At 40.1% G+C, this 27,994-nt stretch overlaps 1 protein-coding gene across 13 annotated transcripts; it reads right to left on the bottom strand.

Moving 5' to 3' along the window:
- Positions 1–10,556: 10,556 nt before the first annotated feature.
- LOC114366320 (translation initiation factor IF-2) lies at positions 10,557–27,709 on the bottom strand. Of its 13 annotated transcripts, none has more exons than XM_028323162.1 (10): positions 27,691–27,709; positions 27,439–27,498; positions 26,821–27,153; positions 25,878–26,099; positions 22,456–22,524; positions 19,733–20,009; positions 18,813–18,926; positions 17,545–17,742; positions 12,216–12,418; positions 10,557–10,918 (listed from the first exon to the last, which is right to left on the bottom strand). In XM_028323162.1, the coding sequence occupies exons 2-10, from the start codon at positions 27,487–27,489 to the stop codon at positions 10,742–10,744; spliced, it is 1,644 nt and encodes a 547-aa protein (XP_028178963.1). In that variant the 5' UTR covers positions 27,490–27,498; positions 27,691–27,709; the 3' UTR covers positions 10,557–10,741. The 13 variants fall into 13 exon arrangements, with proteins under 13 accessions (XP_028178963.1, XP_028178962.1, XP_028178973.1 ...); XM_028323161.1 differs by lacking the exon at positions 27,691–27,709 and adding an exon at positions 27,575–27,604; XM_028323172.1 differs by lacking the exon at positions 27,691–27,709 and adding an exon at positions 27,575–27,602 and having other exon boundaries at positions 19,733–20,006; positions 26,007–26,099.
- Between the last annotated feature and the right edge of the window lie 285 nt (positions 27,710–27,994).

The raw sequence follows: 27,994 nt of genomic DNA, 5'->3' as shown, positions 1-27,994 counted from the left end.
ACTTTTAAATATTCACATTACTACTTTTAACCAACTTTTACCAACTCTTAACATATGTCCATTGCACATTTTATTAATTTGGTTTTAAGATCTAAACAATACTAAATTAAAATAGAACTATATTTAAACTGCTACTCTATGGGTCCATTAAAAAATTTTCATAACACATAGGCTGGGTTGCACCATCTTACTTTGACTTTGACAAACGTGAAAAATCTGTCAAACTCCATACAAAAAACACCGGTTATCGTTATAGTTACGGTCAAAGTTAGGTGGTGTAACTGAGCCTTAGACTATACATGTACAGTCGGCGTCAAATAGTTCGTGACACCCAAAGTGGGCAAGAAGTTGACAACAACCATTATTCCAATGAGGGCTATCGTTTTAATACTTAACAGTTGGCACCCCTGGCGATTGACAGAACCTTACTCTACAGTGGCGCCATCTTGACGAGTGCAAATGCGATAGTCCTCCTACCACTTTAGCGCTCACCAGTTGGTGCCACTGTCTTTGCTACTAGCAAGTGACAGGACCTTACTCTACAGTGGCGCTAACTGGTGAGCGCTAAAACGATAGCCCTCATTGTAACAAAGACGTATTGTGAACTTTTTGGCTACTTTGGGTGTCAAGAACTTTTTGACGCTGACTGTACGTATTTGTCGTACTACACACGTGCAACATGTAGATTAATTAATTCAATATACAGTTGATGAATGAATGTAAGTACAGTTCGACAATTTTTTTGTAGTTTAGTGATGGTGTGATGTATGAACAAATAACATAGTAATACGACTAACAAGCAATCTCTATTTATCGTCAAAAGAAAATCAGTTAGTAGCTTANGTAATACGACTAACAAGCAATCTCTATTTATCGTCAAAAGAAAATCAGTTCGTAGCTTATGGAATTACTAGCTTTCCGCCCGCGGCTTAGCCCGCGTGGAGTTTTGTCTGTCACAGAAAAGCTTTATCGCGCGCGTCCCTGTTTCAAAAACCGGGATAAAAACTATCCTATGTTCTTTCCCGGGACTCAAACTATCTCTATGCCAAATTTCATCAAAATCGGTTGCGAGGTTTAAGCGGGAAAGCGTAACAGACAGACAGACAGACAGACAGACAGACAGACAGACAGACAGAGTTACTTTCGCATTTATAATATTAGTTGGGATTTTAGCAGTACCTATTTCAATAATTATAAATCGTATGGCAGTGTTTCGGTGGTTCTGTGGTACAACATTGCATAATTTATTATTTTCTGTTCTCTTTGTAAAATATTGGTGTTGTTGTCAACTAGTTACCTATCATGTAAAATCTCATTCTCGTCTTCTATTCATAGTACAACAATGGCTACTTAATTTTAAACTATAGGGATGTTATGGATATGTAGTTTCGGTTATGGATACGGTTACGGATATAGGAATAATATTATACCGGTTTCGGTTACGGACATTATTTTATTACGGATATCCGAAAGTTTCGGTTACGGATATCTGTGCTTTAGAATGCAATTTGCAATAGTTGTCCAACACGGTTCATTCATAGCCGCACACTTTACAACGAATAAAAAGTAATAAAAACATCTAAATTGGTACTAGATGGCATTATAAAGGTAAATCAGGCTGTTATGCCTTCACAAAAAACAATTTAAACTGCCTACATCCGAAAGTTTTGAGTTTCGGATATTTTTTTATTTCGGATATCCAAAAGTTTCGGTTACGGTTACGGATATCCATAACATCCCTGAATCTAATCCTGAAAAGAAAATAAATCTTGTGCATTACTTACATGATTCCTCAACCTACATATTTCTATGTAAAGTTTGTACATGACGCTCATGTAACAATAGTAAACACAATTTGTTATTGTTACTATTTATTAAGGTTTCATTAACAAGATTTATGTGCTATACCGAATCGATTACTCCTGATTGAAAGCCCGAAATAAATTGTTTACATTTGATTTATTTTTATCCGACGAACCGCAACTATTTTTGCTTTCAACGAGATCTTAGATAATGTCTTATAATACAACTAGCAGCCGCCGGCGACTTTGTACGCCTGGATCCCGTTTTACCCCCTTTGGGGTGGATTTCGTGAAATCCTTTCTTAGCGGATGCCTACGTCATAACACCTACCTGCATGCCAAATTTCAGCCCGATCCGTCCAGTGGTTTGGGCTGTGCGTTGATAGATCACTATGTCAGTCAGTCAGTCAGTCACCTTTGAGTTATACAGGGTGTTAGGTAAATGGGTATATGAGCCGACACTAGCCCATGTTAACATGGTCATATAAATGGTATGGTGAAGTCAGAAATTGATATCTTCATTTTATTTTTTTAAATTATCATACAAAATAAATTTTATGAAATCCGATTTGTATGAAAATTTAAATAATTAAAATGAAGATAATATCAATTTTCTTGCTTCACCATACCATTTATATGACCATGTTAACATGGGCTAGTGTCGGCTCATATACCCATTTACCTAACACCCTGTATATATTTAGATGCATGTGTAATCTATTTAAGACTTGTTTGATTTGATTTGAATGTAGCTGTCTCCTTAGTAATTCTTGCCACTGGGTCGGCGCTACTATCACGACTTTTTAAATGATGTAGACAGAACATGACACTGACTTATTTCATTCCTTTGTGGGGAATAGGAACTACAACTCGTTCCGAGTTAACTGCGTACCTGGCAGTCGTGACGTCACATCGCCGCTCTGGTACGGACGGGGTGAATGCGGGGAGGTGTGCGGATGAATGCGAGGGAGATCGGGTTGTAGGCTGCAGGATTAACGATCTTAGACCGTGGGTTTTCTCCCTGTAGAAAAAAATGCTAACCATAAAGTGACACCAGAGTTGAACGTTTTTGCCGGTACTAGAAAACCATAGATACCATAATAAAATTTAGCTTTATACCAAGTAGGATCTGTAGATATCCTATCCTACTAATATTATAAATGGGAAAGTTTGTGTGGATGTCTGGATGTTTGTTACTTACTTACTTCACGCAAAAACTACTGAACGGATTTGATGAAACTTGACATATAGGCTATAATTTATGACGATCTGTGACAATCTAAATTTCACGCGGGTGAAGCCGCGGGCAAAAGCTAGTCATATCATATATGTACCTTGAGCACAAGAACCCCTACGCCTAGAAAATAGATCATTTCGAGAAATTTTCTTATGGCGCAGTTACACTATGCGCGAACTTGAACAAACACAAGCGCAAACATCATCATCATCATCATTTTAGCCACAGGACGTCCACTGCTGAACATGGCCTCCCCCAATGACTTCCACATCGCTTGGTAGCGGCCAGCATCCAGTGCCTTCCTGCTACCTTTATCAGGTCGTCGGTCCACCTTATGGGTGGACGTCCTACACTGCGTTTTCCGGTACGTGACCTCCACTCCAGAACCTTGCTGCCCCATCGGCCGTCAGTTCTGCGTACTATATGCCCTGCCCATTGCCAGTTCAGCTTGCTAATCCGTCGGGCTGTCAGTGACTTTAGTTCGTTTACGGATCTCCTCATTTCTGATTTGATCTCGTAAAGAAACACCGAGCATAGCGCGAACACGCGCACAGAAGTATGAACGACGCACGGCGAAACGAACTGAACGCGTGTTAACACTATCTGATTGATCAAGTTCGCACATAGTGTAAACTGCGTCATTAGGCCAGGAATCTTTCGTCAATATTTCCACTTAATGTGAACATTACGGGAATAGCACGTCTTTTACGCCAAATTATCACGTGCGTAGTGTGGCATATACGATTTGACGTGCTAGCCACGGTACGTTATGGTCGTGAACATAGCGTAGCATATCTATGATCATGACGTAAGGATTACCAATAAATCGTCACGATATATTTATTAATCACGGTAGAAAAAGAAATTGTTTAGATAATTTCACTGATCAATGAACCCTCATTGAAACCCTTCCATAAGATGAAAGTATAGACCATAAATTTATTTTTTCTTCAGAATAGAGCAACAATCACGTGCTGTCAAACGAAACCAATTTTGGAGCAATCAATCACTGAACCAATCACCACGTTTCTGAAGCACTATTTCTCATAAACATCCACGATTTCACTCACGTAAAATCTGAAAATATATCAGAGTTCAAATTTTCAGCTTGCCACTGCGTGCCTCTGAACTGTCAAATAGTTGCAATCTCACACGCATCTCTTTTTATCACACAGTGTTGCTGCTAGTGACATCTCACTCGCTCAGTTCTTTGTTGCTCTATTCCGCTAGGTATATTAACTATATGGTAAAGGTAAAATACAGATAAAATGGACGACGTTTGGTTTTTGAAAGGGTGATACACTAGACATTTCAAAGAGCGGCTCGTTGTTCTGTTACAAATAAATGCTCTCGTCTATACTAACTTAATGCGTTCAGCAGGTGGCGCCACTGGCGAGTGATAGGACCTTGCTCGATTTTCCCACCTCTCGTTCCCACCACTGCAACTCCTGTGTAGCCAGGATCTACAGCTTGACCGCCATAAAAAACCCAACCAGTAAAGGTCAAGTTTGTCCCGGGGGAAAGTTAAACTGTCATTGGACCCGCAACGAAACTAATCAGAAGAACATAGGAGGAGTTCGAAATTACCTTACTCACCAGTGGCGCCAACTGGTGGACGAATTGGAAACACTCATTGTATTTTTAGTAGTCTCTTTGCTACATCGTATAATATAATTTTGCATTTTAATTACATAGGTTAATGTTAGTATTACGCAAGTTTTTAAAATGAAAACTCAATGTAAATCTTTGATTTGGTTTATTCTACAAAATATATTTCTTACACGATCCAGTGCGATTCGCACAACATAATATCTCTGTATATCTTTAATTAGTTATAGTGATAAAACAAATACCGCTTTGGCGCGATAATTCTTACAGCTAAATGTTTAAACTTGTTTTGTATTTGTTTCTCTAGAAAAAATATACTAAAGTCTGGTCCGTGAGCACGTAGAATTTTGTCCAATGACCCCAAGCTACCCATCCTTAACGCTCGCGCGCAATTATGTTGCTGTCGCGCTCGCACACTCACTGCGGGCGCCCGTCGCACAGTCGCAACAGCAACATAATTACGCGCGAGCGATAAGGATGGGTAGCTTGGGGTCATTGGACAAAATTCTACGTGCTCACGGACCAGGCTTTAAATATTCTGATGATCAACATTATTATTATTATACTAAGCTCCATCTCGCTCACTCTCGGGCCAATTTTCCATAAGGAAACAAGACATACAGCCCGGTCGAGTTAAGTACGCACCTATCAGCCGTGACGTCACATGGACACTGGCANCCCGAAACCAAAAACCAGTCACGAGTTTGGGTGTTTGAAAATGAGTTAAAGCCAACAAAAATTGTTAACAAAAAAAATGGTGGCCACGTTTGTCTCCAAAACCGGCCATGTTGCGACTATTCCTCTTTGGGGACAAAGAACGGTTAATGCAAAATGGTATGCTAGCATTTGTTTGCCACAGGTTGTTTCTGAACTCCGTAAAGAGAACTGCAACCGCGGCATCATCCTCCATCACGACAATGCGAGTTCTCACACCGCGCACAGAACAAAAGAGTTTTTAGAGCAAGAAAACATAGAATTATAAGACCATCCGCCGTTCAGCCCCGACCTAAGCCCTAATGATTTCTATACTTTNGTTATTAACAGTCAAAAATGGTCATTTTCAGTCAGTTTGATTTGAAATAAAAATTATATTGTATTAAACCAGCTTTTGCCCACGACTTCATCCGCCTGAAATTAAAGTAACAGGTCATTAAGTACTCATTATGATTACTAGATTCAAAATTTTTTTAGTATATTTTTTTAAATTAAATCTACTAACACAAAACAACACGCATTTTTATCCTATTCCATTCACAAAGTATTTTGTTTGTCTAAATAAAAAAAAAATTACTATCACAAAAGTAGATAGAAATTCTAAGTAGACAGCAGATGTAATTAGAATGGGTACTGTAGGTGGGCAGCCCTATCGCATGTTGTCATACCGTGACGTACCGCGCGGCTGTTGACATTTATTTCAAAAATATGGCCGAGTTGGAATACTGTATAGATAGTATTACCGTGACACTGGTACAGACAGGGCGAACGCAGGGAGGTGTGTAGATGAGATTCGCATTCAAGCGAGGTGCGCAGTTTGCTTGATGGGGTTATACAGAACAATATTGTTGCAATCGTACCTTTTAAAACCTCACTGGAAATAAAAATGCTTGATATACCGCTGTCTGTGCATCCAAATTGGATGGAGTAAGCCTTCAGAATATAAATATTTTTTCATACACAAATACAAAACATGTTTATTAAGTCATCTGATAAAATAAAAAACGGTCGTGGGTTAAAACAGCGCTGTACAGCGTACAGGCCGATTGAGAAACAATAATTTGAACATTGCAACAGTTTCACAATACCTGTCAGTGATTAAAATTCCACAAGACCTTTCTTTGTCCAACAGTTTACGTAATTTGGCTGAAATGAATAAACGAACGATACAAATACATAGACAATAGTTTACTAGGATCAATGAAGTCAGTTTAATTTTATTTGTTGAGTACACTAAAAATAAGAACCATCAATACTTTATGAAGTTTCTAAACAGTTGAAGTAACAAGTTTACGAAACTTGGTCAAAAATAAATTCCACTTTTGTAAGAATTATGTTTAAGAATCGTAAGTGAATATTTATTTATCTATTGTATTTTCTTATATGGCTTTGTGATAGCCGCTGTTTAATTCGGATTGCAGACTGCAAGGTTATTGGGAACCGCAAATAATGTTTAAACTATTGTTTAACCGAAACTAACACTAACTTAAACTCATAAAGTAAAATCTATCGAATAACCAAATAATACTTTTAACACGTGATTTCAAACGAAGACAATATTCGATATGATTCGATGAAAAATAAAAACAAAACTTTGGGAGAATGATTGAAAAAATGTAGATTTTACTCAATGTGTTTAACAACTATGTCTACGTATGTACAAAATGCACAGTAAAAGACGATGCAAATGCATTACACTGTTATCAGGACGAGCGAATTAAACTAACATATAAATCATATTTTTTTCTTAGATCACAACCTCCCAAATTAAACGAATAATAATTTTGATACATAAAGTTAATTTTAAAGGTGAGAAATCAAAAGTTATAGGGTCGAATTATTTATAAGTAGAAAAATTAAGCGACTTAGGTTCATATTGCAAACTTGATAGGCTCCGTAGTATTTTTAAAGATTCTAAAGGCCTATTCAAAATAACATCTACTAACTAATAGAAAAATAATTCGCCCGTCGAGTTAACCACCCTTATAACCTGTATTTAACTTCTATGTATAGCCTATTTGAACTATATTACATCCATTTGCATTTTTCAATTCTATAAATCCAAATTCATACCTATTTCTTCAAATTAAACATTTCACACTAAGTTTCTTATAATAACGAGTAACGTTTTTGTACCGATTACTGTTATACCGATATTGGTTTTAACCATTAAACAATCCAATAGTCTTTGGACAAAAATGCCTAAGACAGAAACATTGAAAAAGCCGTGGTATTTAAAAAAAACTCAATTAAATTAATTGTCATTTAAAATGACGCAGTTCATTTCCAGTAAAGTTTCAAAACCATTTGGTTCAAATATTACACTCGTGACAAGGTCACGCACGTATACGTCACACAAATCTACTGACATCAATGACACAATCGTGACATAATAATTTGTTACAATAAACGTTACTTCATTTTAATTCTTGAGCCTCACCTTACATGACGACGCACCTCTTGTTGTCTCGCTCGGGCTCGGCGTGTGGGAGTGGGACGGCAATAGGGGCGGGGCCGGGGGCGTGGTCTTCGGGCGCCGGTTTAAGGGCTTCGGGGTCGAAGGTAGCGGGAGACGCTACGGGCGCCGTTAGCGGTAAGTCTGTGTTGATGCCTACGATCTGGAAAGAATGGAGGTGGTGAGATTGGTGGATACGTTAAATGGATAGACTTAAAGTAAGAGTAAAGATACAATGCTTAGGTGATGGTCTTTAGAGAGGGACCTACTTGATAAATTATAATTTATTCGATTATACAGGGTGTTAGGTAAATGGGTATATGAGCCGACACTAGCCCATGTTAACATGATCATATAAATGGTATGGTGAAGTCTAGTGCTAGTGTCGGCTCATATACCCATTTACCTAACACCCTGTATAGTGTTCACCAGTTCATTATGATACTTCAAATGCAGTCCCAAAAAAGAGTCGAGTTTTTCTCAAGTGTGGGGCGGAGCGAAAAAGTATGCAGAGGGGAGCGAGAAAGTATGCGGAGCGGAGAGTACCGCTTAATTAGACGGGCAGCCTTACTCTTTTATTTATTTATTTATTTATTACTAGCTGACCCGGCGAACTTCGTACCGCCTTAGCGTAGAGATTTTCTTAATATTTTTTTCCGTAAGAACCATCCTTGGACTTCCACAAACATTTAAAAAAAAGAATTATCGAAATCGGTTCAGCCGTTCACACGTGATGCCGTAACAACGCGAAACGGGTTTCATTTTTATATATATAGATTATTCAATCATCTTACAAGCTAACAGAATATATTCCAAAGCGCTTATAAGACTAATTGTACATAGGTTATCATCATGCATGTCAATATAATAATAGTTAATTCAATGTCAATATAAATATAATTAAGTCAATTAAATAAAACAATAGATTTAAATCAAATTACCGAATGTCAACAGAACAATTACATTTCAAATTACAAGTAAATTATGAAAATAATGTCATAATAAAGTAGTAAGTTAATAATCAGTTCAATAAAGTCAAAATAGAAACAATAAAATAATGTCAAATTGTCAATACGTATAAAAGTCATTTAATTTAATCCAAAATTGATTTAAGAGATGTCCTAAACTATTTGCAAATACTCTTATCCGTTCCCTGAGACAACTATAACGGAAAGTACTAAGTACTTCGCATCGCTCCATTGCTTTGCGGCATTTGACCTTATCTAATTTCAAGCTTCAAATGCTAGTTAGAACTGCTTTATTGTTCCAATATTGGACTAGCTCGCACTTATTAGATATCTTGTTTAATGTAAGTATTTGCTGAATCTAATTGGAATAACTTAAAAAAAACCGACTTCAAATGCGTGAGCACAAATAATACCTATTCAACAAAAAAATAATCTTTCAAATTGGTTCATAATCGGCGGAGATATTGCGTATAAAAAAGTTCATCCCCAATTTTCCACCCTTGAGGGTGAAATATTTTCTTCAAATTCGCATGAAACCACCCTTTTGATAATACCTATTCAACAAAAAAATAATCGTTCAAATTGGTTTATAATCGGCGGAGATATTGCGTATAAAAAAGTTCATCCCCAATTTTCCACCNCCTCAGATCATAGAAAGAGAATAGATATGAAGTCGCGCGTAACTACAACGAGAACCAGTGTCCCCACATTTCCCCCACCACAGCTCCCACACACACATTCAACTGTGTAAAAACAAAGCGACTGAGAGTCTACGACAACATGTGCAACCGGCTTAAAAGTGCTGTGATTGGCCAGAAGGCGTGCCTTATGGCCAATCAATGGCCAATCAATGGCCGCGTGACGTGACGCACACTTTGANAAATACAACTAATGTTATTCGTCCGATAAACAGTCAGATATTTTTATTCGCTAGTTAGTTATTTGTCAAGTTATTCAATGATTGAAAAATCGGCCCTTAAACTCATAAAGTAAAATCTATCGAATAACCAAATAATACTTTTAACACGTGATTTCAAATGAAGACAATATTCGATATGATTCGATGAAAAATAAAAACAAAACTTTGGGAGAATGATTGAAAAAATGTAGATTTTACTCAATGTGTTTAACAACTATGTCTACGTATGTACAAAATGCACAGTAAAAGACGATGCAAATGCATTACACTGTTATCAGGACGAGCGAATTAAACTAAAATATAAATCAAACCTTTTTCTTAGATCACAACCTCCCAAATTAAACGAATAATAATTTTGATACATAAAGTTCATTTTAAAGGTGAGAAATCAAAAGTTATAGGGTCGAATTATTTATAAGTAGAAAAATTAAGCGACTTCGGTCCATATTTCAAACTTGATAGGATCCGACGTAGTTTTCAAAGTAGTATTATTTAAAGATTCTAAAGACCTATTCGAAATAACCTAATAGAAAATATTACATTCGCTCGTCGAGTTAACCACCCTTATAACCTGTATTTATCATCTATGTATGTATAGCCTATTTGAACTATATTACATCCATTTGCATTTTTCAATTCTATAAATCCAAATTCATACCTATTTCTTCAAATTAAACATTTCACACTAAGTTTCTTATAATAACGAGTAACGTTTTTATACCGATTACTGTTATACCGATATTGGTTTAACCATTAAACAATCCAATAGTCTTTGGACAAAAATGCCTTGGACAGAAACATTGAAAAAGCCGTGGTATTTAAAAAAACTCAAATATCTTTAAATTTTAAGTTGCCTGTCATTTAAAATGACGCAGTTCATTTCCAGTAAAGTTTCAAAACCATTGGGTTCAAATATTACACTCGTGACAAGGTCACGTGTCTGGCCCGCACGTCACACAAATCTACTGACATCAATGACATAATCAAAATTTGTTATTACACGTTACTTCATTTCCATATTGATTATTGAGCCTCACCTTACATGACGACGCACCTCTTGTTGTCTCGCTCGGGCTCGGCGTGTGGGAGCGGGACGGCAATAGGGGCGGGGCCGGGGGCGTGGTCTTCGGGCGCCGGTTTAAGGGCTTCGGGGTCGAAGGTAGCGGGAGACGCTACGGGCGCCGTTAGGGGTAAGTCTGTGTTGATGCCTACGATCTGGAAAGAGGTCAGGTGGTCAGATTGGTGGTAATGTAATTAAAATATCAGTCAAGAAAAATAAATATTTTGAGATAGGGTTAGTTAATGCATGGTAAATTCAGAGAACTTCTGAATCAATAATGTACCTACTATAGTCTGGTCTGTGAGCACGTAGAATTCGCACACTCACTGCGGGCGCGCGTCGCACAGTCGCGACAGCAATATAATTACGCGCGAGCGATAAGGATGGGTAGCTTGGAGTCATTGGACAAAATTCTACGTGCTCACAGAACGGGCTTTACATCTATTTCTATTTATTTATATTAACCGACAGACTGAGTTTGTTGCAACGCTTCTTCTCAGCACTTGCCAAATTAATGTTAGTCTCGAAGCGCTGATAGGGTAAAAAGATTATGAAACATAAAGAGGCTTTTAAGAGCAAAATATTTGACGATTTGTAAGTACTATTTAAATAGTCCATGCAAGTGACATTTGACTTTGACTTTGATTATAGTGTTCACTGGCTTCACAGATGCTCATTCTACAAGTCTCGTCAAATTTTCTCATGTGTAGCGAAAGAAAGTATGTGGGGCGTAGAGATCCGCTCCGAATGACAGGGTGCCTCTCTATTTTTTTTTTTCGCTTCGCTACCTCATTTCGCTCCGTACTCCGTATCACATTGTTGGACAAGTAGCTCCCCAGCATTTTAATCTATTGACCTATCAGTGGCATCAACCTCAGCAGCCCGTCTTGCTGGTAACGGCGTGCTCCAGCAGTCTCATCCGTTTGCTATGCGCAGAACCAAGCAGTTCTCCAGCCTCGGAGGCGAGCTCGATGCTGTCTAACCATAGCTGCAGAGCTAGATAGCGGAGCGTACCAAGGAAATACGTGGAATGGAGAAAGACAGTTGTGGAGCCAAGAGAGACAATAGGAGGAGCGGAAAAAAAATAGTATGTGGAGAAGAAAGAGACAGTATAAAAAGCTGCACTACGCTGTCTCGCTCTACTTTGGGGACGAGGTAGCCTTACCCCTTTCTCCGCTGTGCTGTCTCACTTCGTATCTATTATAAACAGTTCGCAACTCTGTTGTCTTGCTACGCTGTCGTCTATTTAGTAAAGTCCGGTTGCCGAACAGATAGAATTCGTCCAATGACCTCAAACTACCCATCCTTATCGCTCACGAGTAATTATGTTGCTGTCGCGCTCACACACTCACAGTGGCCGTCCGTTGCACAGTTGCGATAAGGATGGATAAATTGGGGTCATTGGACGAAATCCTATGTACTCGGCGACCGGACTTTAGTAGTAGTTCTCACCTCTGCAGCTCGCCTCGCCGGTAGCGGCGTGCTAGTAGTCCTACGGAAGGAGTGCGTAAGTCTCTCCAGCAGTCGCATACGTTTGCTGTGCGCAGAACCAAGCAGTTCTCCAGCCTCGGAGGCGATTTCAATGCTGTCTTCGGCCTCTGGCTTGCGCTTGCGGCCCACGACTGTGCCGGTAGGGCGCGCTGGTTGCTCGTTTACTGTGAAAATAGGAAAAATATATTCATCATCATCATCCTGGTGATTTAGACGGCCAATTTGGAAGTCAAGAGACCTATGTTGTATGTAGAAAAACGAGGTAACATTAATCATATATTAAGACGTTCTATTCCCATTGTTACCCACTGGTGGATATCGGAAAAAAGTAGCGATATTCACCACTAAGCAACCCGTTTCTTCCTAATGTCTTCCAGAAGGAACTAGAGGGCAGTATCCGCTTGTGGAAGATATATGCTAGGTAACTAAGGGAATACTGCTTAATAGCCGGTTGAATAATATTTATAACAACTGTCTACAGTATTTTTGCGCACGGGTTATGCATAGCTTATTTTTATTGCTTTATAACCTAGAAACAAGAATAACAACAAAAAATTGTTCTGAATTTGCTTTTATGTGTAAAAAATAGAAAAATTCATATCAATGAATGTATGAAACATGAACATAGAGATGATTTTAATTTATTGCCAAATATTTTTTTTTCTTTCTTTCTTTCATTCTTTCTAATTATTAAAACATAACAAACATCCATTTAAGATTCATTGTCACAAGAGAAAAATTAAAATAGAGTCCAAATATTTATCTATATATATAAAAGAAAGTTGTGTTAGTTACATCGCTTATAACTCAAGAACGGCTGAACCGATTTAGCTGAAAATTGTCAGGGAGGTAGTTTAGAGCCAGGAGAAGGACATAGGATACTTTTTATCCCGTTCGACAGCATTCCCGTGTGATTTGACATGAAACGTCAGTCACTATAAAACGTGGTATAACAAAAAAGAATCAGACTTGGAATAACAAACCACGCGGGCGAAGCCGCGGGCGGAAAGCTAGTTAAAAATAAAAAGTTCTAATTTCCTGTCATGTTCCATAGAAGATTTTTTTCATAAAAATCTAACCCTATCATGCTTTCAGTATACTGGCCTTAATAACGTCGTTTCTCAAATCCCACTATATTTTGATGAAAGCGTGCCTCTTGTTCTTGCGAATAAGCACCCATAATTATTCGCCCGCGTGGAATTTTGTCTGTCACAGAAAAACTTTATCGCGCGCGTCCCTGTTTCAAAAACCGGGATAAAAACTATCCTATGTTCTTTCCCGGGACTCAAACTATCTCTATGCCAAATTTCATCAAAATCGGTTGCGAGGTTTAAGCGGGAAAGCGTAACAGACAGACAGACAGACAGACAGACAGAGTTACTTTCGCATTTATAATATTAGTTGGGATGAGAATGTGACGTGCATCTTTAGAGACATTCTACTATGAAGATGGAAAATTCAAATCGCTATAACTTTTTAAAAAGCAAATATTTTCGATTTGTAATCGCACTTTTTTATATACATTTGCTTATATAATCAGAATATAATAAGTAAAATCCATGCGCAAAAAAAAAATTTTTTTTTGTTGACCGGTGTAATCAAACCGACATTCTACTGAAGATTGCGGAGTGCACCTCGTTACGAGCTACGCAGAACCAGTCGTTGATAGCCTTTTGTCCAGCAGTGAACGATGCTGGGTGGAAACCTCAGATCATAAAGTCAAAGTCAAAGTCAAAATTTCTTTATNATAATCGGCGGAGATATTGCGTATAAAAAAGTTCATCCCCAATTTTCCACCCTTGGGGGTTGTTTTTTTTTTATTATTAAATTTAAATGGGACCACCCTTGAGGTATTACCTATACGCCGAAAAAAGATTTGTTCAAATCGGTTCATAATTGGCGGAGTTATCGCGTAACAAACATAGAAAAAAAAAACAACATACGGGTCGAATTGAGAACCTCCTCCTTTTTTTGAAGTCGGATGAAAAGAAGCTGACAAAGGTGACTGAGTTTCTTCCGCCACTTCTCAGCACCAGCCCATAATGTTGTCCCGAAGTAGTGGTGGGACAAGCTGTATTGGGATGTGTATAAGCGCCCTGGAAAGGACCTAGGTACTGAATAAAATATTTGATTTTTTCTATGCATAACAAGGCAGTTATTTGACCACAATCGCACCTGATGTTAAGTGGGATGCAGTCTAGGATGGTACATATCTGCCCTGTAAGTGCCTATTCACTCTCGCCTTGAAAATGCCCGGATTATAGTCTTCGGGAAAGACAGAAGCAGGCAGCGAATTTCAGTCCCTAGCTGTTCGCATTATAAAAGAGTCATCGAAACGCTTAGTGCGAGCTGGATGTAAAAAATGGTTCCCCGATGATGGAAGGGGGCTGCTGGAATTAGTTTGTGTAATTCTTTCGCACATTCTCCGAAGTGTAGCCTGTAGAAAACCGATAGGGATGCTACCTTACGGCGATGGTCAATGATTTAATTGGTTACCTCTGCAGCCCGTCTGGCGGGTAGCGGCGTGCTAGTAGTCCTACGGAAGGAGTGTGTAAGTCTCTCCAGCAGTCGCATCCGCTTGCTGTGCGCAGAACCAAGCAGTACGCCAGCCTCGGAGGCGAGCTCGATGCTGACTGTCTATCCATAGGTAGATGCTAAATAGGAGTTACGTAGCGGAGCGGACCGAGAAAGTATGCGGAGAAGAGAGAGACAGTACGATGAGCTGCACTACGCTGTCTCGCTCTACTTTGGAGACGAGGCAGCCTTACCCCTTTCTCCGCTGGGCTGTCTCACTTCGTATCTATTATAAACAGTTCGCAACTCTGTTGTCTTGCTACGCTGTCGTCTATTTGGTAAAGTCCGGTTGCCGAACAGATAGAATTCGTCCAATGACCCCAAGCTACCCATCCTTATCGCTCACGAGTAATTATGTTGCTGTTGCGCTCACACACTCACAGTGGCCGTCCGTTGCACAGTTGCGATAAGGATGGATAAATTGGGGTCATTGGACGAAATCCTATGTACTCGGCGACCGGACTTTAGTAGTAGTTCTCACCTCAGCCGCCCGTCTGGCGGGTAGCGGCGTGCTAGTAGTCCTACGGAAGGAGTGCGTGAGTCTCTCCAGTAGTCTCATACGCTTGCTGTGCGCAGAACCAAGCAGTTCCCCAGCCTCGGATGCGATTTCAATGCTGTCTTCGGCCTCTGGTTTGCGCTTGCGGCCCACGACTGTGCCAGTAGGACGCGCTGGTTGCTCATTTACTGTGAAAATAGGAAATATAGCAAATTAATTAATTTATCACTACCTAGAAAGAATGGGAGAGGATCTTGCAGTGAAGCAAGATTACTTGGGACAACCATGCGACCGTCGACCCGTCGCGTCAGTGGTCCCAGGTACTTGTTTTAGCCAAATGACGTCCACTGCTGGACAAAGGTCCCCTACAAAGGATTTCCATAGCGACTGGTCGTGCGCCGCCCGCATCTAGGTACTTCCCGTGACCTTCACCAAATCGTTGGTCCACCTTAGTGGAGGCTGTCCACACTACGGCTTCTGCTGGCTCGTGGTCGCCCACTCGGGAACTTTTTGCCCTAGGGGTCATGAGCTCTACGAGCTATGTGCCCCTCCCACTGCCACCAACCACCATATAAGGAGCTTCCGGAGGTGGAATTGCTTCCTTTCCGAGCGGGTGTTATATTCGACGACTAAGGTCCGATTATTTTATAGNGACCAGTCCCCGAAAGCAGCGCCTGTTCACAGACATGACGAGTGAACCAGCCATCGCTTCACTCGACCATATTAGAGGGAATGTAACGAATAGATATGAAACGGGGGCGTGGCGCGTGTCTCCGCGATATGCCCAGAAACGAACATCACTCGGGAAGCCAGGTTAGTCGCTTTGTTTTTACACATTAGCAGCTGACTTGTGTGCTTGTAAGAGTGGCGGCCATAATTTGTCGCCCTGATAGATACTAAAGCCCGGTATGTGAGCACGTAGAATGTTATCCAATGACCCCAAGCTACCCATCCTTATTGCTCGCGCGTAATTATGTTGCTATCGCGCTCGCACACTCACTGCGGGTGCCAGTCGCACAGTCGCGACAGCAATATAATTACGCGCGAGCGATAAAGATGGGTAGCTAAGGGTCATTAGACAAAATTCTACGTGCTCACGGACCGGGCTTTAGCTGTCGTCTAGGAGGCTCTCCTCGTAGAATAACACGAAGGATGCTTCAGTAAGGGACTCACCAGACACATTAGCTGCTGACTTGTTAGCGCTGCGGTTGGCTGTGACGTGGCGGAGCGTCATCTCTTTAAGCGGCTTGTAGGAGCGGCGGCCGCGGATGCTTCGTAACCCTGACAGATACGAGCTGTCGTCTAAGGAACCTTCCTCGTGAGAGACGAAGGACGATGACTCGGTAATGGACTCACCAGAGAAATTAGTAGCAGCAGACTCGTTGGCACCGCGTATGCGTAATACGAAGCTTGGCCACCAGTTGCTAGTTGTACAACCAATGACAGCGCCGCGTTCAACTATAGATGGCGCTAGTTTCCATACATTTTTGGCAGTCACGTTGCTATTGTACAATAGCAACCCATTAGACAGGTACGACGAGTTGTCAGAAAGACTCGGTAATGGACTTGTGTGATTTGATGATCAACCACATAAGGCAGCTAAAGTGTTGCTTCCTTTTTAAGCTGATGTGCTCGGGGACCATGGTCCAATTATTTACTTACTCGGTTTTCTATTTATACTAGTCAGGGCAAAAAACTTTGATACCGCGATGCAGGTTTCGTAGGCGCACACCACCGCGCCATAGTAATGCAGGTGCCAGCGCCATCTGTTGAATGACGACTATCACTAGTCTGTAGTGGCGCGTCACACAAACTCACCAGACTTGTGGGAACCCTCATCATATACGACGAAGGAAGACTCAGTAATTGTCTCATCAGACACATTAGCAGCTGACTTGTGTGCTTGTAAGAGTGGCGGCCATAATTTGTCGCCCTGATAGATACTAAAGCCCGGTATGTGAGCACGTAGAATTTTGTCCAATGACCCCAAGCTACCCATCCTTATCGCTCGCGCGTAATTATGTTGCTGTCGCGCTCGCACACTCACTGCGGGTGCCAGTCGCACAGTCACGACAGCAATATAATTACGCGCGAGCGATAAAGATGGGTAGCTAAGGGTCATTAGACAAAATTCTACGTGCTCACAGACCGGGCTTTAGCTGTGGTCTAGGAGGCCCTCCTCGTGGTATTGCCCGAAGGATGCTTCAGTAATGGACTCACCAGACACATTGGCCGCGGACTTGTTAGCGCTGCGGTTGGCTGTGACGTGCCGGAGCGTCATCTCTTTAAGCGGCTTGTAGGAGCGGCGGCCGCGGATGCTTCGTAACCCTGACAGATACGAGCTGTCGTCTAAGGAACCTTCCTCGTGGGACACGAAGGAAGATTCCGTGATGTCCATCTCCATTGTTGTGTTGTTTCCTGGAGAGAGAAAACAGACGTTAGATGAATTAAACACACTTTACAGTACATCAGAAAAGATAAGAATTGTAATGAAATAAATGTACAATACAGTGAGGGCTGCCCTGTTTAGTGAGCGCTGCCCTGTGTAGAGTGCACTGTCCAGTTGAGTTGAGCACTGCCCTGTTTAGAGTGCACTGCCCTGTTTAGAGTGCACTGCCCTGTTTAGAGTGCACTGCCCTGTTTAGTGAGCGTTGCCCTGTGTAGAGTACACTGTCCAGTTGAGTGAGCACTGCCCTGTTTAGAATGCACTGCCCTATTTAGCGAGCGCTGCTCTGTGTAGTTGGCTAGCATGAAAGGACGGTCGTATGTGTGTGGCGACACCTTGACCCGGCTCTTGGAGTAGTTGGTGTCCTTGAGCTCTGACCTGTGTAGTTGGCACTGACCTGTCTTTGGCCGCTGCCCTGTATAGTGTGCACTGCCCTGTGTAGAGCACTGACCTGTGTAGTTGGCCAGCATGGAGGTCGCCGTGTGGTCTGCCCTCAAGCTGCGGCGGTAGGGCGACACCTTGGCGCGACTCTTGGAGTAGTTGGGTGTCTGTGAGCGCGCTGCCCTGTGTAGTGAGCGTTTCTCTATGTAGTTTGTACTGCCCTGTGTAGTGAGCGCTGCCCTGTGCAGTGAAAACTGCCTTGTATAGTGAGCGCTGCCGTGTGTAGTAAAAATTGCTTTGTGTAGAGAGCGCTGCCCTATGCAGTGAGCGCTGCCCTATGTTGCGAGCACTGACCTGTGTAATTGACCGCTGCTCTGTAGTGCGCACTGATCTGTGTAGTTGGCCGCTGCCCTGTAGTCTGTATAGTGTGCACTTCCCTGTATAGTGACCACTGACCTGTATAGTTGGAGGGAAGTCGAACCTTAATTTCGAACTCCTCCTATGTTCTTCTGATTAATTTCGTTGCGGGTCCAATGACAGTTTAACTTTCCCCCGGGACAAACTTGACCTTCATTGGTTGGGTTTTTGTGGCGGTCAAGCTGTAGATCCTGGCTACACAGGAGTTGCAGCGGTGGGAACGAGAGGTGGGAATAGTCCTGACCTGTGTAGTTGGCCAGCATAGAAGTCGCCGTGTGGTCTGCCCTCAAACTGCGGCGGTAGGGCGACACCTTGACGCGACTCTTGGAATAGTTGGTGTCGGTCTTGCGCGGCTCATCTGCGGACATGGCGGGTCACACTACAACATATCGTTGGCGTATCCGTAGCCTAATTTTACGTATCGTGATTTAAACAAGAATCATGTGCATCATCATCATCATCATTTCAGCCACAGGACGTCCACTGCTGAACATAGCCCTCCCCAAATGATTTCCAAATTGACCAGTTGGTGGCGGCCTGCATACAGCGCCTTTCTGCTACTTTGCGTGGTCGTAATGGGCGTAACTTTTTTTAAGAGTAATCTGTGCATTACAAATTCATCATCATCATCATGATCTGGTCATTTAGTCTCTTTTGCTGCATGACTCTGAGTTCCAGAGGCAAATGGAGGACTTAGCGTACTTCTAAATGCTTGTGTTAAGAGTGAGATCACCACAATAGACCATTAGAGGACGGACGGTGATCGAACGGTTGCGCTCGAGTGAGTGAGAGTTGAAGCGATCAACACAAGCAAATATTTGTATCTGTATACGCTCGCCGCGTAATTTGACTGACAAATGCTTACTGTCTCGCTTACACACATTTAGCAAGAGTGAGGTAGCTAGTGTATTCTACATTTAAACTTGAATTTGTAATGTGTTGTGTGTGTTCTGTATTCAAATGTTACATCAGTGTGAGGATTAAACTGCGTAAGAACCTACGTCCTATCATTCATCATCATCATTTCAGTCACAGAATGTCCACTGCTGAACCATGCTGACCTGTTGGTAGCGGCCTGCGTCCAGCGCCATCCATCTTTATGATGTCGTCGGTCCACTTTGTGGGGGTCCTATCTTAATAAATCCAAAACAGAATCATACTCACCATCTCCTTCAATCTCGATAACAACATCGACTTCGATCTTCTCTGTCTTATCCCCATTTTCTTTTTCTTCTTGGTTTTTGACGCTCTCTTGCTTGCCGTCTTTTGTTTCTTGCACCTTCTGCGTTTCTAGTGCGTTTTTTGCTTGTTCTTTTTCCTTTTCTTGTGGTTTTTCCTTGTCCTGTGACTTTTTGTCTTGCGGTTTTGGAGAATCAGACGATCGTAACTTGCGGTCTGAGGCGGTGGGCGCATCCTCTTTCAGTTTTAGCACCTTCGACTGCTGGAATTGTATGGCGGAGATTAATATTTGGGGTACGTGGTCAAAGGTTTGTAAGCGAACAGACAAACATATAGTTAGTGTGCATGCAGATGATATGATGTAGGAAAATGAACAGGACATGTAGTATTAGATCAGAAAGTTAAAGTCAATATTAAGCTTGTAAAATTAGTCAAAAAAGTAGTCTAAAATAGAATATCAGAGTTTCGGTGACGCTAGCAAACATTGAATTTGTTTTATTACCAATCTATGCATGAGAGAATGTGTTTCTTTGAAATAAAGAAACAAACATTCTCTCATGCATACCGACAAATGTAATAACTTTTCTCTTGAATCACTCTATCTGTTGATGAAAACCGCATTAAAATCCGTTGCGTAGTTTAAAAGATCTAAGCGGCTTTTGTTTTATTTGTTTTATATTTACTAGAGATGTAAATACTAGAAAAGTCTTATTCATTTTTATTTTTTAGACATATTACTTAACATGCTTATGTCTTGGCGAAAATAAGTGCCTTAGAAAATGGGTCAATGCCGTTAGTAGAATAGTATTTAAATTGCATACTGTGTGAGTAACGCGTGTAACTATGATCAGGTGTTTTGTTAAATGTTAATGTTTGCACAACATGCACATGACAAAACGTGGGTGAATGTGGAAATCTAGAGAAATTATCTTATTCAAAACGGTAGAAGACTGACCGAGATTTTAAAGAAAGCTGTTTTTTGGGAATCTATACGATCTATACTAATATCATAAAAGCGATAGTAACTCTGTCTGTCTTGCTTTCACGCCTAAACCACTGAACCGATTTTGATGAATTTTGGCATAGAGATAGTTTGAGTCCCGGGAAAGGACATAGGATAGTTTTTATCCCAGTTTTTGAAACAGGGACACGCGCGATAAAGTTTTTCTGTGACAGACAAAATTCCACGCGGGCGAAGACGCGGGCGGAAAGCTAGTTAACTATAAAACCGTTAACCGAACCGAGGAAAAAGTAGCTCAAATCAAATCAAATAATTTATTCAGAATTAGGTCTTTCAAAGGCGCTTATACACGTTACAAGTAGATTGCCCTACCACCACTTCGGGACAACATATGGGCTGGTGCTGAGAAGAAGTGGCGGAAGAAACTCAGTCACCATTTTCAGCCTCTTTGGAGCTCATTGGTTCCCAAACTTTTTTGAGACGCACCCCCTTTCGACCATACAAAAAATTCCGCGCCCCCCCTCCTCCAGTCAATCTTATTTATTGGCCGTGTCGAGCAGTCTGAAACGCATTCTCTCAGCGGTCGCAGGTTTTTTATACTTAAGTACACAGATGGCCCGCGCCCCCACTTTGGGAACCAATGTTTTAGCTGCTAGAAGAGACTAGCTGATCCAATGATATAGAATCAAAAACAAATACATAATATTACACATATGATTATGTTCAAGTACTCTTATTTTTGCAATTATAATGCTAGCAAAAATATTAAAATAGACATACAAAAACTATGTCACAAGTCGAAGGTCTAAAATGTATGTCAACACCAAGCTAGTCTCTGATCGTAGACACACGAGAGAGCAATCATTCAATAAATGTGAAATTGTCTACAATTGTATCCAACCACCTACCTAGTTATGTAATATGATTACTACAGTTCTTATTTGTATGAAAGTTTTGTAATTTATGTCTCATACAGACAATAACAATAAGAATTTAATATTACCTTAGATTTCCACATTCTCAGTCTATAGAAAAAAAAATCGCGCGGTTTCGTACAACATTTAGCAATGAGGTTTTTTGTATATTTTTGGGGAACAAAGACGCCGCTATACCTAGTCAATTATAGCTTTATTCCTAGGACAAAGTCGTTTACATCTAATTTTACACAGCATATGACATTCAGGCTTAAACCTTACTTGAGTGTCATTGTCATTTCAAAACATTGGTCAAACTTCAGTGTAAAGACGACACAGTATGGGAGTATTTTTGCTGCAATAGATGCTATAGATTCAGCGTTAAAATCAATCACGCCCGTATTAACAAACGTCACTATGAGGTCTCACAGTGCGCGTGGCCGCACAGGGTGACACACGAGCCAACCACAGCTCTATTCAACGCTGTGCGTTCGACTTGCTGCTTCACTTAAGCAAGCATCGTTTGTGAATACGGGCGTCAGTAACTGAGGTATGGAAGCGGCACGGGAGGGATGATATGGCACATTATGACGTGACAGCTTAGAGCATATACATGTGAAGGAAGTCAAGGAAGTTTCGCTGACATTTGGCGTTACAAAAACACACACATAACTCAGGCACTAACTTGAGTTAGTAAGTGCGATAGCACTTAATACCTACCTATAGCATCTATTGCAGCATAAATACCCCCATATAATGTCGACTTTAAACTAAAGTTTGCCAAAGGAATAAAGCCACAATAGTGAGGGTATAGAGCTCAAAATCCGACTTACATCGTCCGCGGCATCGGTCGTCTTGTCGGAGGCTGGCCGCGGCGTCTCAGGCGTTCGCGCGGACTTCGCCTTACCCAAGAAACCGAGTTAATTGTTAGTAGTAATTATAATGGATCATTCATATGGTCTTTACATGGATCTTTACATACGTATATTTAAATAATTGATAGACTTTTGCACATAGCTGTCAATAATAGCACAGAATAATAATAAGTACTACGTACAGAAGTTTTACTTCGCGAAGGTATTTAAAAAAATGTATGCTCAATGTCATTAACAATATGGTGTAATTTAGCCTGTCTCAAGAGTCAAGCACCATTTTGTTGACAAACGTCAGTGATCGGCACTGCGCCGAAGCTATAGGGCTGACTTCGGTAAAATGATGTGTCGTGAGGTGCCAAACTGCGGAAAATGGCGGAGGAAATACATGATTTCAAAGGAATAAAGCCACAATAGTGAGGGTATAGAGCTCAAAATCCGACTTACATCGTCCGCGGCATCGGTCGTCTTGTCGGAGGCTGGCCGCGGCGTCTCGGGCGTTCGCGCGGACTTCGCCTTACCCAAGAAACCGAGTTAATTGTTAGTAGTAATTATAATGGATCATTCATATGGTGTTTACATGGATCTTTACATACGTATATTTAAATAATCGATAGACTTTTGTACATAGCTGTCAATAATAGCAACGGGCTTAATAGGGATGTTTCCTGGGTCAAAAAGCAAGAGTTTTAATTAGTCCGTCAGTTAACTTATCAAAAAATACTCTACACGTATTTTTCACTTTTTCAAACTAATGAAAATTTAAAGAGATAAAGCGCGCCAAAGTTCATAAGAATAGGCCCGTGACGTCAATGCGTGCATAAAAGTGCCGCACGTTGTGACGTCGTGCGGAACTTCAACGCACCATAACTATGTAATTATTTGTTAGATTGACAAATAAAAATATATGTGTCCAATATTTTTTGATATTAATAATGACGGACTAAAAAAATTTTTTTAGGAAACTAGCCTAGGTCGCGCAACGAGAGTTGAGGCCATCAACACAAGCAAAGATTTATAGTCAGTCAGCATTAAATAGTTTGTGACACCTAAAAGTAGCCAAAAAGTTCGCAACACGTCTTTGTTTCAATCGGAATCAGGTTGTGTTATCAACATATTGGCCACTTTGTGTGTCAGGAACTATTTGACGCTGACTATATCTGTATTATGTTATCTGCTTCGACGTTTTGCGTATTCTGACTGATTTGTGTATTCTGTATTCAGATATCACATCAGTGTTAGTATGTGTTCGCCTCAACTTTCGTTGAACGATCTATACGTGCGCGGAAAATTGTAGAATCTAGGGTATGACAAACTGCACCAAACATTTTCATATTGAGAATACGAGAGTCTACCTTTTTGAGCAGTTTCTGTTTCAAACTTTAAATTATAGTTTAGAGACCACAAACCCCAGTTTGCCATAAAAAATAAGATCGAAAAAATATGTAAAGATCCATGAATACTTGTTGAAATGATGAATTGTAAATATCAAATTGACTTCGGGAACTTCTGTTTCTGTCGTTTCTTTATTGTTGTAAGTTGAAAATTAAATAAGTAATTTAATTGAAACAGAAATTCCCATACAACAGATTAGTTTTGATGTCAATGTAAAATGTCAAAAGAATCTACCAAACCAATTCACATTCCAATCATGCATATCCAACACCAATATGAAATCAAAAACAACATTTTTGCACATAAATAACCACAAATTGTGGCATTAAAGAGAAAAGTATTTAAAAATTCCCTCAATCCTTCATCACCTGAAATATTATCTTTGTTACTAACAAATCGATTCACGCCAACACACACTGGGTTTTAGTATGTATCAGAATTTCATCCATATCCTTATTTCATCCTTTGTTATAGAATGGTAATGAGAAAATCATCTAATAGTGCTTTGAATAGGCTAGTTTCCTAAAAAAAATTTTTTTGTCCGTCTATTTTAATATAAAAAAATATTGGACACGTATTTTTTTATTGTCAATCAAACAAATAATTACAAAGTTATTGGACATTGAAGTTACGCGTGACGTCACAAAGTGCTGCACTCTTAAGCACTCATTGACGTCACGAGCCTTTTCTTTTGAACTTTGGTGCGCTTTATCTCTTTAAATTTTCATTAGTTTGAAAAAGTGAAAAGTGTCGAGTATTTTTTGATAAGTTAACTGACGGACTAATTAATTTTTTTGCTTTTTTACTCAGGAAACATCCCTATTGATTTATTGATAAAGATTTAAATTCTAATTTAGACGAAGTTCTGATACATAAGACGTATTATGACGATGACCTGAACCTTATGCCGCCCCACACAACATAACCGGGAGTAACTCGGGCTTCGGTGGACATTGCGATATTAATTTGATGGTTTTAAATTATTTTTGGGGTTATCTCAGGGTCAACTCATAATAATTATCTATCATTCAAATATGGAGCAAAATCCATAAATACAAGATGATGAATTGAATTATTTAGATGGAACAAAGAGTTTGAAGTACTCATAGTAACCATAAAAATGATTTGGTAAAAGTGGAACAATCATTGTTTATATGAAATGCCATAAAAACTTTTCCAGTTTTGAGCTTTCCACTTTAGTCCCATACAACAAAAAGATGTAGAGTCACCATTTTCAAACAGGGTTTTTAAACGACCCCAAAAAAGGAGGAGTTTCTCAATTCAAGTGTAAAATTTTTGTTGCATATTGTTGTATGGTTTATATTTCAGCAAAATGCTTTGTTTGTATTTAATAATGGGCAAGACTGAGAACAGTAATGAACGAGATGTCGTGCAAACGAGTTTTTATAAAGTGATCATGTGTCGATTTTGATGGTACAGTCGCGGAATGAAAAGGTTCGTCACCTTAGTGTCGGTTTTCGCTTGCACTAGGTACTGTAAGAGTCAAACCTGCCAACATAGCAGTGCAAGAAACAGTGCTGCTAACATTTAAATAAATATGACGTTTGCAAACGAATAAGGTTTTGCTTGTTTATTTTTCTATCTCATCAGTGCAATGCAATGATGACATTGACCAATTGACAATAGATTTTTTTTTATTTAATAGAAATAATAATGGCAGGTTGAATCAATAAGAAGGTTTTAGTTTATCACTCATAATAATCTTCTTGACAAGATAAATCGTCAAACAACTTTGATCTGAATAATTTTGAACTTTACTGACGAACAGTTAAAGATTATTTTCTCTAACTCGAGATTATTCTGTAACATAGTTTCAATAATATATTATGTGCTCGCGATTCGTTGAAGGAATCAATTTGAAAACTGACGAACCTTTTCATTCCGTGACTGTACATGAAACATTTTACTAGTATTTTTTTACTAGAGTAAAAAACCGCAATGTCCACGCACCCAGCTACGCTCGGTACCTGCGATCTCCTGGTGTAGCTGCGTCCGGTCGCGTCCGGCGGCTCAAACTCCGGGTCGGACGCGTCGTCGTAGGCCAGTTCCGGGAACATCTCGTCCGCCAGCTCGTCCGAGTCGTCGTCCGGACTCACCGTTCCATTCTCGTCCGGGTGTGTGGAGCCGTTCAAGCTGGAACCGTTCTGTTTCGGCTTCGCGTCGGACTTTTTCGGCTCGGGTTTCTCTGGCTGGAAATAAAGGTAGTTTTGAGGCGAAAATCTAATGTCCCACCATATTAGTGGGAATATTGTTCTCGCCATATTAGCGGGAATATTGTTATTACCATATTAGCGGGAATATCCCACCATATTTTTTAAACTTATTCGCTTGGGTTAAGGTCGAAAACAAGGACAAATCTTGTTATGTCCGTTTGTGTTATGCTAATTTTTGGCTCGCTCGGGCTTCTAGAAATACGGATAGAGTATTTGAAATCACTATGACATACTTTTTGCGAGATGTAAAACGCGACTCTATCATAGATTTTGTACGGAAAAGGAGACCTATATCATCAAAAGTCAATTATTTATTTCTTGAGTTTCATAGCAAAGACAGTTTAACAGTCTAACAAGGAACCTCGATCTTGATCTAGATGTCTTTCGGGACAAGCTACCTTCATTTAAGCGCAAAATCCTAAACAGCTTCGCATCGAGTCGCTGGCGAAATGTTATTCCAGCTAAATAGTACTCGCTGAAGAAACTCTTTTCTTTAAGTGTAGACACAGTTTATGTATAAGTCCACTATTTCATGCCGTGGCAACCTATAATTAAGGCAGCACTTAGATTAAGTTAAATACGTTGTAAATATTGATTGTCTTCCAGTGTATGTCTTGTTATAAATAGCAATAACTACTTAAAGCCTTATTTTAACTAACGACTAGACATTGTTTATTGAATCTAATCAAATTCTTACCTTGCCCTTATCATCTTTAGGTTCCTTCTCTTCCTTCTTCTCCGCTGGAGGGTCAGCCTTCTTCTCCGGTTGTTTCTCCTTCTTATCTGATTTCTCCGCTTTTTTATCCACTTTATCGTTCTTCTCAGCACTCTTCTCTACTTTTTCCGTGGACTTCTCCGGTTTTTCGGCAGGTTTGTCGGATTTATCCGATTTATCAGGTTTTTCAGCAGCCTTCTCTTTCTTATCGTGTTTCTCTGATGGTTTCTCGGCCAGTTTCTCCGCTGCTTGCTTCTCCTTTTCGGCGTTGGCCGCCATTTTCTTTTTCATTTCTTTCACCGGTGTGTCTGTATTCTGCGACAAAAAATAAAGAGGTCGGTTTACTTTGAGAATTGTTATGTAATGCAATAGACCACAACTGCAAATCTTTCTGTGAGTGAATCTTAGGGTGATGATGAGAATACTTGAAGATATGGACTTTTTAATATATTTGGGTACTTGTAAGTTGTAACATAGGTAGGTCGCCTATGTTTATCTGTGATCTAGCTATAGTTAAGCTGTTTACTTTGGGGCTACTGATGTACTTTTTGATTACAATTACTGGAGGCTATCAAAAGAACTATTTAATTCAGTACCAACCTTTTCTTTTTCTTCATTGACCGCACTCTTCCGACTCGCCTTTTGACTCATCTTTCACACCTGGAAAGAAAAATATTTAAATGATAACTTCAAGAACTCCATCCTAAGGTCGAAACAGAATTAACTTTAAAATCGCCGTATAATGTTTCAATATTGCAACACAAACTATTGGAGACGTCCTTCACTCATATGAATTCACTACAGAAAAAAATTGCTAGAAAATATCTTTGACTAGAATAACGTCCGTGCTACCTTTGCAACAACGCACAGAATACTGTATTACAGTACTTTCATTTATTTCAAGTAAAGTTTACTAAACAATAACTAAAAATCACAATCATAAGGAAATACAAAAACTGATACTCAAAAGATAACATAGACCAGTTCCAAAGCGATTAGTGCATACCAGGACCGGTTTGGGTCTTTGGATATCGACATAATATGAATTCTACATCGATGACTCGTTGCGTTCGTGAATCAGTTTGATAATGACACTGTCTGGCGCTAACGGTGGTCGGAGTAAAAAAATGTTGACAGTCGACTATTGAGCAAGAAG

Source organism: Ostrinia furnacalis, unplaced genomic scaffold (assembly GCF_004193835.3).
Source record: "Ostrinia furnacalis isolate ACB-3 unplaced genomic scaffold, ASM419383v2 OfSCF0620, whole genome shotgun sequence".
In the NCBI taxonomy this organism is placed as follows: Eukaryota; Metazoa; Arthropoda; class Insecta; order Lepidoptera; family Crambidae; genus Ostrinia; species Ostrinia furnacalis.
The sequence above is the reverse complement of the archived record's forward strand: the minus strand, read 5'-3'. Positions and strand labels throughout refer to the sequence as shown.

Bases quoted from the DNA above. Each gene is read 5' to 3' on its own strand.
- LOC114366320 (XM_028323162.1), bottom strand. From the start codon at position 27,489: ATGAGTCAAAAGGCGAGTCGGAAGAGTGCGGTCAATGAAGAAAAAGAA. The intron at 26,100-26,820 runs GTAAGAATTTGA...CTTTATTTCCAG, and splicing joins CTAAAGATGATAAGGGCAAG to CCAGAGAAACCCGAGCCGAA. The intron at 12,419-17,544 runs GTGAGTCCATTA...CTATTTTCACAG, and splicing joins GTCCGCGGCCAATGTGTCTG to TAAACGAGCAACCAGCGCGC.